General features: G+C 39.1%; 2 protein-coding genes across 2 annotated transcripts; both read right to left on the bottom strand.

Annotated features, from left to right (window-relative positions):
- Positions 1 to 2,510: 2,510 nt before the first annotated feature.
- Positions 2,511 to 5,798, bottom strand: rplp2l (ribosomal protein, large P2, like). The gene is made up of 5 exons (XM_020079579.2): positions 5,638 to 5,798; positions 4,418 to 4,541; positions 4,267 to 4,315; positions 3,633 to 3,731; positions 2,511 to 3,186 (listed from the first exon to the last, which is right to left on the bottom strand). The coding sequence occupies exons 2-5, from the start codon at positions 4,538 to 4,540 to the stop codon at positions 3,113 to 3,115; spliced, it is 345 nt and encodes a 114-aa protein (XP_019935138.1). The 5' UTR covers position 4,541; positions 5,638 to 5,798; the 3' UTR covers positions 2,511 to 3,112.
- Positions 5,799 to 7,708: 1,910 nt separating this feature from the next.
- lin7c (lin-7 homolog C (C. elegans)) lies at positions 7,709 to 14,481 on the bottom strand. The gene is made up of 5 exons (XM_020080148.2): positions 14,244 to 14,481; positions 12,845 to 12,963; positions 12,636 to 12,707; positions 12,305 to 12,514; positions 7,709 to 12,047 (listed from the first exon to the last, which is right to left on the bottom strand). The coding sequence occupies exons 1-5, from the start codon at positions 14,278 to 14,280 to the stop codon at positions 11,880 to 11,882; spliced, it is 606 nt and encodes a 201-aa protein (XP_019935707.1). The 5' UTR covers positions 14,281 to 14,481; the 3' UTR covers positions 7,709 to 11,879.
- Positions 14,482 to 14,618: the final 137 nt, after the last annotated feature.

The raw sequence follows: 14,618 nt of genomic DNA, 5'->3' as shown, positions 1-14,618 counted from the left end.
CTGGAGCACATAGGCCCAACAGTTCCCTTAAACTCAATCAAGCTGCTCTAAATTCCACACACTCACATACCAGTCCTAATTATGCCTGATTTATTCAATCAAGATCCAAGTATTATTCTCTGAGAAGTCAACAATATTTTATAAAAAACTGACAATGTTAAAGACAGTGAAAATGTTTTTTTCCTGGATCTGCACCAAAACATAATGAGTACTTTCCTGACCCACACAACATCGTTGTACCCAGTTTTGTAATAATGAGTTCAACATTTTTTGCGTAACCCTGCTCATAGCAAGCAAACACACAAATACATGCAGGTGAAAACATAACCTCCTTGGTGGAGGGGAAAAAGAATCCTTTACATTAAGTCCCAACATCCACATTACTTCTTGCTGAAATGTAGTGGAGAAGTATAATTCAAAATATACCTCAAAGTTAATTAAGTACAGAACCTAAATTGTAAACATATTACATCACATACGTGACCTGTCCATGGATGCTCGGTGGGAGAAGGAGAAGTACATGGTGCGATCCCCTCATTGGAAATTCCAAGATGGGGTATGTTGGAAGATTCCAAGTTTCATTCTGTTTGAATACGTGTTGCTATAAATCAACAGGTTGTGCTGAAAATGTTGTTTTTGTTGTGTTTTCAAATCTTGGTCCATGCTCCCCTCTGGTTTCTGTGCAGCCCTGATTAAAAGGCTGTTTAGCAGATGACAAACAATCTGTGCAGCACTTTCTGTCCTCAGACATAAAACACTCAACATCTCACAGACCCACTAACTCATCTCACATGACTCAGCTCTGTTCTTTTCAGTAACGTCAGCTAAATTAAACCAATTTAAGTAACAGTCTTATAGTCACACACCCTGACATGACTCATTGGTTGATTGAGACATTTCAGTTGCGTTATAGAAAAAACTTCCCAGTGGAAACTTTTTTTCTGTCACAGGTTCATCTGCTTTAATGACGTATCCAGAGCCATAAGCTGGGTCTTGTTATTTGATGTTTGCCTCCTACTGATACTCAGAAGTCATCATATAAGAAAACTGTTTTGGTTCTGTGGGTCTAGCGTTGGAGGGAAGGGTTGACTAAATTGAAAAAGAAAAAGAAACAGAATTTTTTTTTTTTTAACAATAACCATGACAAACAGGGTACATTACCCTCTATAAAGCTAACATGCCAATCAAGTGTTACCTTCACCAAGAAGGTTACATTTTAACCTCTGTATGTTTGTTCATTTGTTTGGAAGCTAAATTTCACAAAAACAACTCAATGGATTTCCACAAAACTGAGTGAAAGGATTGGACGAAAGAAGAATCAATTAAACTTGTGCGTGATCACCAAAATTGTATAAATTGTTGTTTTCTTTACCATAGAATGTGTCCTTTATAATTATGCATCACCTTTATGTGAAAGAACCATACTTGACACCCCAAAGACACCCCATGAAAAAAACCTAGTGTTTGTGTTTTGTTGAATATCTCTGACAAACAGGGGAGTGTCTTTTCAATGTGAACAATTGTGTTTAGGTCTTAAAGCTCAGTCACCTTAAGTTGGACCTTGGTGGAGGTACGTGCTCTGAGTGCCATTCTAATTATATATGTACTATTAGGCTCCATATTTGAGTTTATGGTCTGTCTGTGATTACTCAGGAGCAAAGATATTTAGATAAGAGCAAAGATATGTGGACATTGTGTCTGAGTTCAGCCTGAGAGGTGGATTAAGTAATCAGAGCTGTTAAGAGTACACAGTAAAATGTGATTTTAGTGATTCAGTCAAGCTCTATAACTACTCTCATGTTTTGTAACACACTGTGTTGTAGATAACAGACTGTAAATACAATGGTAGATGATAATAATTAGTTGCAGTGTCGAGGCAGTCAGCAAAACACACTGTACATATGACCAATAGTTTAAAAGCTGATTATAGGTCTGGAGCTAACATGGAAAAACAAGCGCATATTCACATGAAGCCTGACTGTGTCCTGCTCCTCTGAAGTTATAAGAACTCACTGTGGCTATTGACTCATCTGTGTGGTTTAATGATTAGTGATTTCAGTTCATTGTGTTGACCCTTGAACCTAAATCTCATGAAATGAGCTGACCTCAGAATACCAGTGAGGCCTCTTCTATTCATTGGCTGCAGCAGAGTGGCAGCAAACAGAAAAAACCCTCACTGATTAGTTGGATTGCTATTTTTTATTTATCCATCATGCTTCTCCCTTTCAGAACTCAAATGCACAGTAAGAGACTATTTTTAGGCCAACATTAAGGTTCTGAGTATTATTTATATATTTTCAACCAGCCTCGTCTGTTCTGAAATGATGCTGAATTCCCAGATTTAGATCAAAGACTGAGAATATTTATAACCTGCTTTTTGTCTGAGTAGAACAACTGATGTGCCCGTGTGTGTCAGCGACAGTGATGGATTCTCACTTCTATTACAGAGCCCGGAATCATTTATTATGGAAAAGATCACATTCAAGTAAACACACCTTTGATCCAGGAGATAAGTATAGGAACAATTTTATTCTTTTGATCTATTCTCTCATAGTGGTAAACTACGTGCACATCACCTGCAGTCATAGCGGTTTTATCCTAAGTACTGATAGGGTGCAGAGTTGTTAGTCTGGTGTAGGGATTCCTTGTCATGGATAATTCAGCACTCGTCAGACACAGTAACCAACATTTCCATACTGCAGTAGTCAAGACACTCACTAGCACCATCTGTTGGCCATACCACTCAATTACACAAGTCATGGTCCACTGATTGTAACAGTACTTTGAAAGAGTCGTTGTCCTATCACATGATTGGACCTAAAGACTAAACATTGAAGACTTGCACATTGGCACTGACCCTCTGAAAAAAACTTGACCGACAATTTTGAGCCATCAATAAATTGTGGAACCTCAATCGTCATTATTTGGTCAAATCATATTTTCTACACATTTGAAAACTATTTTGAAAAAGGGAGCTTTATAGTTAGCAGATTAAACTGCAATTTACCATCTTCTCACCACAGATAAAATGTGGTTAACTGGATGAAGATTTGGAAAGAAACATTTAACAGAAGAGTTTTTTTTATAAACTTTATTCATGTTTTGAAAAAGTTTAGTCGAACAGGCCGAATCCCATGTCGTCATCGGACTCCTCAGACTCCTCTTTCTTCTCTTCCTTCTCCTCAGCTGCAAAACAACAACAACTTGATATTATTATCCTGTTATAAACAACAAAGCACACTTGAACTAACAGGTATGCTCAAGAGGGTAACTTGCGCACCTCGAACAAAACAGCTGCCCACCATTGCTGGGTTAATATGACAAACTGTTGTATGTGAGGTTCCTATACTTTAACTTATGAATAAGAAAATGATGACACCAATTTCTACAAATTTACACAAACATTCCATAATTGTCCCCCAAAAACTTCAGCATCCTACATGGTTTTTAACCACAATCTATATTCTCCATCTGTTCAAATGTTGGAGCTTTTCTTCCATTGAAAAGATAAAGAAACTAACTGTGACGACTAATTTGGCTTCAAGTTATCATACTGACATACAAGGTGAAAGCAGAGGCACTGTGCGCCATGTGTCACTGATGCTGACAAAGTGCTAAGCTGAAAAGCTCACCTGCAGCAGGGGCTGCTGCAGCAGCGCTTGAGCCTGGGGCTGCAGAGCTGGCAACAGCCACGGCACCACCTGCTGGCATGCTGGCCAGTTTACCGTAACCTGGGGAGAGATGGGTTGGCAAACAAAGCATGAGTGATAATGCTGGGAGTCAGCAGCCAGAAACCACAGGACAGAAAGACAATCAGGATATTTAGCGTTTTTATTTGCATTAACATCTTCCCTGGACTTGGTGTCAATATTTCAATTTTTACAGATTTAGCCAAGCGAACGCTGTATCTGTAGGTTTGATCATATTTGGAGTGCACAGTCAAAGGTTGATATTCAACCCAGTCAGCACTGTCTGTTTTGAACCAAGTGTAAAACAATTCAGTTAAAATTTGAAAAGCTGAACATTATCACCAGCATTGGTCGCAAACTAGAATGATGTAACGTAAGATACTCCCATCAAGTGATTCTGTCAATATTCATTTAATATCTCAAAACGTTACTTCTTGGTTCTCCTGTTTGTTTTTAGCAGATATTTTGAGATTGCTCAGTTTTATGTATTTTTGCTCAAATTCAAAGGTACATAATATTCAAATCCAACCTGGTGCTTCATTGTCTTAGAGAGACTCTCAGATCTACCCAAACTCACCTGATGCGATCACCTCATTCACATTCTTGCCCTTGAGCTCAGAAATGACCTGTTGAGAAAGAGACCAAATTAAATGTCTATCACAAAAGTAATGACCAGCCAACGGTTCAACTGAAGCAGCAGAAACAATGAAGGGCAGGCTGCTCTGTACCTTGTCCATGCATGTGTCATCGGCCTCAATGCCAACACTGTCCAGGATCTTCTTGATGTCCTTGGACTCAGGGCTTTCATTGCCTCCAAGGGCAGCGAGCAGGTAAGCAGCAACGTAACGCATCCTACAGACAACAAACAAGACGGTTCACACAGACGTATTGTTGACAATAAACTAAACTAGAAAAACAAGAGACGTACAATTTAGAAGGAAACTTTGTTGAGAGTTCTAATCTTCATCTTAAACAGAAGCAAACCAGAAAACTATCAATGTGACACATCCAGCACATAGAATAAGCATTTCATGTTGACAGCTTGTTCACGCGTTTTATTTCACTCTGGGTTGAGTACAAAATGTAATTTCCATCAATGGCAATATGATGAAAGTTTTATATATGGGGAAAATGCTGTTGTCGTGTAGGCGCAGTGAAGAAGTATAACACATAATTAACAACAGACATTTATAGAGATAATTCTAATTTAGGGCTATTTCACGTTATTTCCACTTCAGGAAACACCTTTATTAAAAACCTGAAGACTAAAGGAGCAATCTCATCTGTTGATTTCCTTGTTGATAGTCACTGGATTATCTTTGTACAGAGATAATCTACCTATACATGAAACGATCTCTGGCTGCCGTACTATGATTTGAATCACTACTTATAATCTGAACAGCATGGGATTGGGTTGAAAGTAAAGTAGACGCTAGCAATCTCTATTAAAAACGCTCATGGGCTCTTATTGTAAACTTAAACATACACGATACCGAGTTCCGCTTGACATTATTGTCACCACATCATGAAACGTTCAAATATAGAACAATCTTAGAATATTGGACAGTTAGCATAGCCACGCGCTAAACCTAGGACACATTTACAGGATGTGTGAGTGGGACCTTCAACTCTATAGTGTTGAAAATAATATACTGTTAATACCTGTGGTGAAACCTTATTGTAATTAACAGTTAAAAACTGGACTTGAGATAAACACAGCTGCAGCTTGCCACCCATGTGGCGGAGTGTGCTTCGGTCCCACTAGCTAACTTAGCTAGATAGCTTAGCTAGCTGCTGCCACGGTGCGCAAAAACAGTAAATACTGACAATATACCGCTCTTCAATGACTCCGAGTTACCAGGAGCCGAACTTTAATCGCTTCTCGACGCGCTGTGCTTGGTTTCCCACTGACTGTTGTGCTTGGTAGGTTATTAAAAAGAAGACTCACTTGAGCTACAAAGGCGAACGCGTGTTCTCTTCGGGGTTAGCGGGCAGAAAGGAAGAGGCGACGGCGGATGGAGGCGGAAGAAACCGCGCTTCTTCTTCTTCGGTGATAAGAGCGAGAAAAAAAGTGAAGACGACACCTACTGGTCACCTACCGATAGTGCAATGAAAAGTGATCTGCAGGTTCAACACAACCGGGCCCTGAGCCTCACCTGTAGTGATAATACTAATAATAATGCTAATAATAATAATAATAAAAAGAGAGAAAAAAGCTAAGTGAGTTTAGATTTGTGTGTGGGTGTTTACTCTATATCAGCTTCTTCCTGCTCTGCTCCTGCTGCTGTCTTGGCTCCTGATCCAGTTCGGCCTCCTGCCTCGTCCTCTCTCTCTGCTGCTGCCGCTGTGTTTGCTCCTGGGTTTGATTGATTTTAGTTGCCAGAAAGGACGAAGTGAAGCATCCACACGTGAGCTTCTGCAATGGATCGGGGGCCCACACCATGAGATACCAGCATCTGCGCTCTGGTCTCCAGCTGTAATGTGAACAATCAGCTCTAATGAATGGCTGTCACGTGCACTGTTTGGTTCCAGGCAACCGGCCCTGATCTACCACTGAATCTGCTGTTACAGAGCTCCTCTCAGATATCTAGTGTGAATGGGTGCATGTGGGGAAAGCTAACTTTTAAATATAACTATATCCAGATATTATCTCATTGAAATCTCACCTTTAAAATTATTAAACCATGTAAAAAGTATCATAAATTAGGCAATGCAATGGGAGCTATCATTGATATGACACCTATACATTCCTGGTTTTGTAAGTTATAATGTCTGCTGTAAAAAGCTATGAATGAATTGGATTACTTCAGGAACAACATTAAATAAACTAAAAAGCACTCACTAGAGCACATACCTCCACCAAGGCCTGACAATCCCCTTAACTTCGATCAAGCTGCACCACAAAAATCTGATCCCTAAACATGTCAAATTTTTTTCCATGCCTGATCCATGTATTATTTACTGGGAAAATTAAAAAACAAACAAATCTCACATTATATAAGAAGAAATCCTAGATCTGCTCCAAAATGTAATGTATTCTTCTTTGGGTTTTACCCCAGCAAATTTCACAGTAAACAGTTAAGTAGTTTTTGCTTAATCCTGATAACTGACAAACACAGACGAAAACATGCAGACTGGAGGAGCCAGGGATCGAACCTCTGACCCTCTGGTTAGTTGACGGCCTGCTCCTGGACTACAGCTGCCCCAATAAAAGTATGAATCTTGTTCTGGAGCTCATGGTGAAGAAACATCAAAAAGCTTTGTTCTTCTGGTTGTAAAAGCTGCAGCAGTCTGGGCAAAGTGTTGCTTAAATGTTGATTTGCAATAAAAGAGAATGAGGTCTTTTTTTTGGCGTCCAAACAGGAGCATGACAGATAAAGTAGGAAACCACAGGACTTTATTGCCATTTCATTTTCATTTCATGTCCTTTTGTCCCTTGAATGTCTCTATTGACTCACAGACACATGGTTTCAACCAAGAAACTGTTGTGGTTCATGAAACATACTTGAACTTGTGCTGTGAGAGCCAAGTTGCTTTCTTTTGACATGAACGTGATGGAGCAGTGACGCAGAACACTGAGGAAGAAGGAAACACATTTATTGGTGAACCTGCTACAAACACACATACACAAGTGTTACAGATGAGTCAGAAAATAACAACCGTTTCAATAGCTGAGCAGGAAAGTTCACAGTAGGTTCATTCTTTCAACAGTGTTGGACAGCAAACATGTTTCTCTTGACTTCAAAAGGAGCTCGTACTGGGCGTTGTGTGCATGCGCTCAGTGTCCATAAAACATTTTCCGTATGTGCCAGGCATGAAAATTACTGTGAAGTGTGAAGACTGTTGTGGCGCTCGCTTACTGTAAGTCTTCAAAATCATAAGAGACGTGCCTATGAACATCTTGTTTTGATCATGAAGGGATGGGGTCAGACGCGTCCTCTCAAAACTCCTTCCCTGCTTTTGAGCCTACAACTGAAATAAGTGTTGTGTGCGTGAAAGACATTAAAGAAAACCCATCATAATTCACACATTGAAGCACGGTTTATTCAGCCTCCAGTCAAATTATTGTTACGTTCTACATCACAACAGTTTACATTCCACACCAACGTTAGCACAGTAAATTAGGTAACACAACGTAAAACAACAGTCTACTGGTAATAATCCTAAACGAGCACTGACTAAAACATTTTTAAAACATTATCAAAAATGTTCACAAACGTCGCAAGTTTGGTCTTGGTACTAAAGAGAAAAGACAAATCAGTTCAGGTCTCAGAATAGAAGCGCTGACCGAGGACGGTTTTGTTCGTTCATACCGCCGCAAGATCTATTCCACATCCGCGCCGCATTTCAGAGAGACTTCGCTGAAACATGTCCTGGTACACAAGTCAAAATGGAAGTACCATTTATTCCTGGTATTTATTTTTTAGGAAAACCACTTATAAAAATTGAGAAAAATATCAAAAGAAAACTATTATAAAAAATACTTTATTGACCATTCCAATATAGACAAGGAGGAGTGGTAGAAAGTTGACTTCACAAAGGTTCTGCAACTAACAGACGATGGTCAGCGACATTCAGTGGAGATGGAGACTGTGCAAGATCAATAACTAAGTCTCATTACGTTTTTCATCCTGATTTACTTGTCATGTGTGAGAGCAGTTTCATTACATATCTAAAGCTGGATAAAACACAATTATAAGGGACAAAAGATACATTATATTAAGACATTTCAACATATCCGTACACCCTGCTCTCCTGCTAAATGTTCTGCCTCATAACGAGAAACCTATGGAATGGTCAAACTAAAAACCACACTGTCATATATTCTCCTACATACATCCGGACAATCGTTAATTAGGTAGAAAGGCTAATATCACATGGGAACTTTCACTTGATGGTGATCAATGTTAGATTGTTACAACAAACCAAACATCTCATCATGTAAATCCAAAGTTTTGAGTGCAGCGGCTCCCTACACACTACATTTGTCCACTCGGCCTTTAAGTCATATATGTCAAAAACGTTCTGCAGTAAAACTAATTTGCTCCAATACAAGTTTTGAAATGACCTTGCATAGATAGTGGATTTGCAGTACTCTGTGTGTGTATGTGTTTTGTTTTAGACGTTGTCCCCGAAATTAAGGATTTTTTATCTGAAGTAAAGGATTTAAAGAGAGCTGCTAATTGTTCTAAAGTAACACACAATTTGATTTAAGTTACCAACACTTTCAACTGTGAACACAGTCCTGCAGATAACCTGACAGTTAAAGGAACAACAGACTGACATAGGACGTGTAGCGCAAGTTCTCTCAGGGAGACTTTCATTCACAATTCTCTCTCTCTCTCTCCCTGCCTCTTCTGATTGTTAGGTGTTTACAGTAATCCCATCAGCCAATCATGTCGATGCTTTAAAACTTTAAACCTGTTCTGTTTTAGGAGTAATTTCTATTATTTGCTGTGACCCTCCTCCACATCCTCTGTCCTATCAAGCACCATTAGCGTCTACATCCCGAGGAGGAGTCTCCCACACTACACACGCCCTCACCCGCTTTCAACCTTGACCATCAGGGGTCTGAGAACCAAATTGATTCATTTCTTTCACACCACTTCCTCCTGTTATTGTGAATTGTAATCATTTTCAACTGAAGTCTATTCTGAATTGAACTAATAATGGACAAATGTAGAGGCTGCAACAAATTTAAATCAGCAACTTGTTTTCTTTGAATTTTACTTTCAGTTCCAATTATTAAGGAAAAAATATCACATCATCACCGAATTATACTCACTTTATTGTAGAAAAACAACAACCAATATTTCCCTAATCTTGCACTGACAGTTGTTTTTTTTTTTTAAACATTTAGTGATGCAACCCTTTAAAGAACATTTTCCAGATCCCTGAAACACACACTCATATTCTGGTTAAAACAATATAAATAATTTCATGCTAAAATCTACCTATGGACTTTAAGACCTTTTAGTAAGCTATTTACAGTTTGCTGAAGGAATTGACTAAAAAAAATTTAACAGTTAGTTGATCCTAAATGTATGTTAGGAGATGGCGGAAAAAATAAATGATTGAAAAAAGTGAGAAAAGCTTTGAAATTACTTCATCGCACAAGCGAATGGAAACTGTCAGTGACCTAATTTCAGACGCCTCGGTCGTAAGTGTGCGGCTGTTTATCGTCATCATGTCAAGTCTTGACAACTGATGCCAAAACACTTGCAAAGTGACAAACTGGATTTAACAGTACACGGCATAAAACAAATCATTTCTGAAGAACGGTTCAACACCAGAGGACAAACAGTGCAGGACCTTAATGACACCATTCAAAGAAACACAGAAGCTACAGCGAAGCTAAAAGCGGTCCTGCTTTCATACACGGTTATGTTCCTTTATCCTCCTTCCATTCAATAAATAACTATCTCATCGCTAACACCTTCCTGTCTCAACTATGGGATTTGAAAATCCTATGGCTTGCACAACTATAGCCTATTTTGTGGGATGATGTAAACTACATATATGCTTTATACAGGATATTGCATCTAGCATGGAAAACAAAACATTTTGTGTGGATAAATCTCTGAGTGAAAGTTTGTTACACTGAAAGAGTGAATGAGGAGGGTTCAACCAGACAATCACTACACTAATGTTCCCTTTGCTGGAATAGCAAGAAAAGTCTTCAAATAAATACTTTTGTTAATATATATTGAATAGTTAAATATAGTAATGAAAAGAAATGACAGAAATGTCTTGGTGCTATATAGCAAAACATTAATTGTCAGACCCAGATAGGTTTCAACTCATTGCTTAAGTAAATGATTAAAATCTACAGTTGCACTGTTGATTGATCCTTATTCCAGTCCTGGTGTTGTGGACATGTTAAACCACTTAAAGATCTTAATGAAATCAATATATAAAAATCCAAAAGTAACGAAAGCTTCATTTAAGACACACTTTTTGTTTCGAGTCAGACGTGGAGAAATAAAATAGTAAAAAACAACAGATGCGCAACATAATGCCCTAAAAACTGTATAAAGTCTTGATGAATGGCCATGAACAATGTGTGTGATATCAGCATCTGCCCTTTCACTCTTGAGAACAATGACTCACATTACTGTGACAAACAATGCTTAATATCATGAATGTCTTACTTTGCTCTGAAGTGTCACTAAATGACGCAAACAACACTAACAAGCAGATTTTAACAAAGATCACAGATAAATGTTATGTAAATGTTCTGTACCTGACTAAAGACAAACACAACTTATAAAATGCTGATTTACGTCAAGAAAAAGGAATCAGAAGCTGAACAGGTTTCATCTTGTGTCATGCTGACTGCAGAGATTATGCTTGTGACGGTTTATTACTTAGATCAAAGTAAAACTGTGAGTCTGTGTAATGGCAGGAATTTAGTTCATGAATTGCTGAGATCCTTTTATATCATTTGTTAACAGTGTGGTTTAACAGAAAGAAAAGTTTGACAGCAAACCCAGAAAAAAACCTTCAATATCATCCATCACATTTGATTTTATGTGTCCTTTCAGTGGTTTCCCTTATTACCAAAAATAATTTTTAACAAATTCAAACTGACACCAACTCCTCCAGCTATTCTGGACTTGCGTGTAGAGTGGCCGTTAAAATGAAAATGTATTTATACTCAAATTAAACAATCTTTGAAAATAACATTTGCAAAGCATGTAGTGATTCCTGCCACAAACATTTAATTACCAGTACTCGACTTTAAACCATTTGAGAGAAAAAATGAACAGTGAACACAGTACATAGGATGAACATGTTTGCCCTGAGGCACTTGGTAGTGGCTGATAAAAGAATTAAAAACACTACCTTTCCAGTCAAAGAAGCTCTGTAGATGGTCACAGAAGTACTCATACTTGCATTCAAATTGTCACTTTCAAAATAATGCACACGTGTGAGAGACCACCTACACTGACAATCGTGATTATTCTAGTGTTCGTCTAGAGTCGTAGTGTCTATTACAGTAACAGTGGTGAATAATAAAAATGCTACAGAGAAGGGTAGAAGCACAATGAAGGGAATGAGTGAGAGGCAACTAAAACTTATGTATGTTGTGTTTTTGGGGTCGGTAGATAAGAAAGAGACCAGAACAGATGGCTAGAAGGCTAGAGGAGGAGGAGAGACATGGGAGCTGGAGATGAACATGGGAAAATCCTACTGGGGATAGTTGTTCTGTTGCCTGCGCTTCGCCGACCTCATTTTCTCAAAGCGGGACTCCATTTCCTCGAGGACTTTGGGGGTGTACCTTACTACCAGCTTCACTGTGCCCTGAGCTGCTTTGAGGAGTTCCACAGCTTTCTCATGGTGCTCGCCTTCAACACTCTGCGAAAAAAAACCATATATGCTGTAAGACCGTGTCACCGACATACAAGATTCTTATATCGGTTAATAATCATGGGAAAATGTTTATCTTCAGATCCACTGAATATGTAGGAAGCAACAGTATTGGCTCAATATTTTATAGGTACTGGGTACAGATCAAGTGAACTGGATCAGTGAAATCCTAATGAGCTGTACACAAACTGAAAAGGAAATGCATGCCATGCTTTGTATGTAGTGATTCTGTGAATTCAACGTACCACCCCATTAACAGAGAGAAGCTGGTCGCCTCTCTTCAGGCCGCCATGACGATCAGCGATGCCTCCTGGGATGATCCGTGAGATGTAAATAGGTGAATTTTGCTCCTTTCCACCCATGATGTTGAAACCAAGACCTTCTTCTGTCTTCGGCAGTTCCACCACACGGGGATGTGAGTGACCCTCACTTGCCGCAAAAGCTGCTACAGTTGCCTACAAATGAACAAGCAGTGATGTTAAACCTTTGTGAATTTGATAAGTTCAACGAGAGTGATGTTAAAAACTAAGTCAAATGTTTGTTTGCGAGGTGGCAACTTGGATGACGAGGGTTTACCTTAGCTGTTGCGTTGGCCCTGACCTCGGGACTGCTGTTGATGTCCACCGTTTCATACACATGCTCATAAACCTGAAGAGACATTGTTGGGACAATATTTCATCACCACATTGCAAAGCAATCACATAGAAATCTACGTTTTAAAAGTTTAACATCATAAGAGAAGACATGAGGTAAGTGTTGCAAGAACAGCAAAGACCAAGTCTCACTTCTCTGACAGCGTTACAGAATTCACTCTGTAAGACCCTCTGCAGCGCCTGCAGCTTCTGGGGGGGCACTTCACCCGTCCTCTGGAGCTTATCAAGCAGTTCAATAGCACGGTTGATATCTGTCAACGAGAACATAAATACCACCATCAAGGTTTTCATTAATCTGAAAATAGAGACATTTAACACTAGACACAAACAACCCTGGAAACTCTATATTAAATTAAAACTGGAATAAACTTGTTGTCAATTAACAGGTTTTTAATTAGTTTGAGACTAAATGTATCTTTTCTTTCAAATCACATGCTCTGGTTAAAAAGGCTTTGTCCCTGTGGACAGAGGTGTCTTGACTTGGATAAACATTGTTGTTATGGTTGGGTCACATGGCCAAAAATGATATCAAAATAAATATTTCTCAACAGTTAATAGGGACGATTATCACATTATTATTTGTTCTAGTGAAGGTCGTGGTTTAAACTCTTTTCAAAGAGCAGAGAATGACAAACACTTGATAAACTGCAAAACTTTATAACTCTGACTGAGATCCATTATGTGTTATTCCTCCTCACTGTGCTTACACAATACACATTGGATCACTATACAATTAACCTGTGTTATACATTAATAAAATATATATTGCAATAATATTTGATTTTACTTTATTTCCCAGCCCTAATTGTTATGAAGCTACATGACGAAAGGGGGCAACCCACAAAATATCACGTTTCATATTTCATGTCAGCAAATCATTAACTCCATTAAAGTCATTTTCCTCTAAATTTCTGTCTATATTTCAATCTCTATTTTATTTTTGTCTCACCTAAATTGTGCCTTTTGTCTGCGAGTTGCTAATGACACCACCCTTCTTCAAAATGTCAGTAGATCCAGTAGGTTTGTATGAATCTGGGGTTTCTGGGCTGTGTTAGCAGATGCTAATGTCAGTGTTACGTTATGAGAACGAACTGGTTGATTAAACAATGCTCTGAATTGCTCCTGCTCATCACTGATGCTAACGATGGTGGAGGCGGTGAACTCAGTGTATGAAGCTCACTGTGTTCGCTGCTGACATTCATTCAAACCTTTAACACACCAGCTCGGTTCACTCCCTGTTCTCACTCACATTAGCCAGTTAGCTGCTGCGCGAAGTGAAGCGATACAAGAGCAAAAAACACACGGTATTATCGCTCGGTGCCCAGAAATAGACACAATTCACCAAAGACGTTAACGTCGGTTATCAGTAACACAACGTTAGTGCAGTAACACGTGGTTGAATAACAGAGTGTACAGCCCGAAAGAACAACAATCAGCTGCATTGAGCTAATGGTAGCTAAGCTAGGCTAACGCCTCCCTGCTATCACAACAAATATTTCTAAGCTAACGCTAGCTAGCGCATTAACTTTACCTCTTTCCAGCCGCACAGGCTCCCCGAGCGATGCCATCCTGATGATGTGAGGCTGTTTGGTGTCAGGTAGACGTTGCGTTAAACGCTAGATGTTGGGAAACTAAATTTGGTAATCCTGGCTAGCGTTATGCGTGCTTAACTCGGGCGATAAATCAGATTAGCAAAGTTAGCCGGCTAGGCTAGCTGCCAGTGTCATGGTGCGTTCACCGACCCTCGAAAGGCTGGATGAAAACCACCGAGCTCAGTCTGTTTATGGCAGGAACTGGGTGTTCACGAGAGGACACTGAATGCATCTTTTGTAATTACTGTGAGTCAGTGTTAAGTAAGATATGTATTTATCCTGCAGACCCATCACACAAATGTGTGTTTAAATCA

Source organism: Paralichthys olivaceus, chromosome 1 (genome assembly GCF_024713975.1).
Source record: "Paralichthys olivaceus isolate ysfri-2021 chromosome 1, ASM2471397v2, whole genome shotgun sequence".
NCBI classification, from domain to species: Eukaryota; Metazoa; Chordata; class Actinopteri; order Pleuronectiformes; family Paralichthyidae; genus Paralichthys; species Paralichthys olivaceus.
This window is presented reverse-complemented; position numbering and strand designations above follow the sequence as displayed.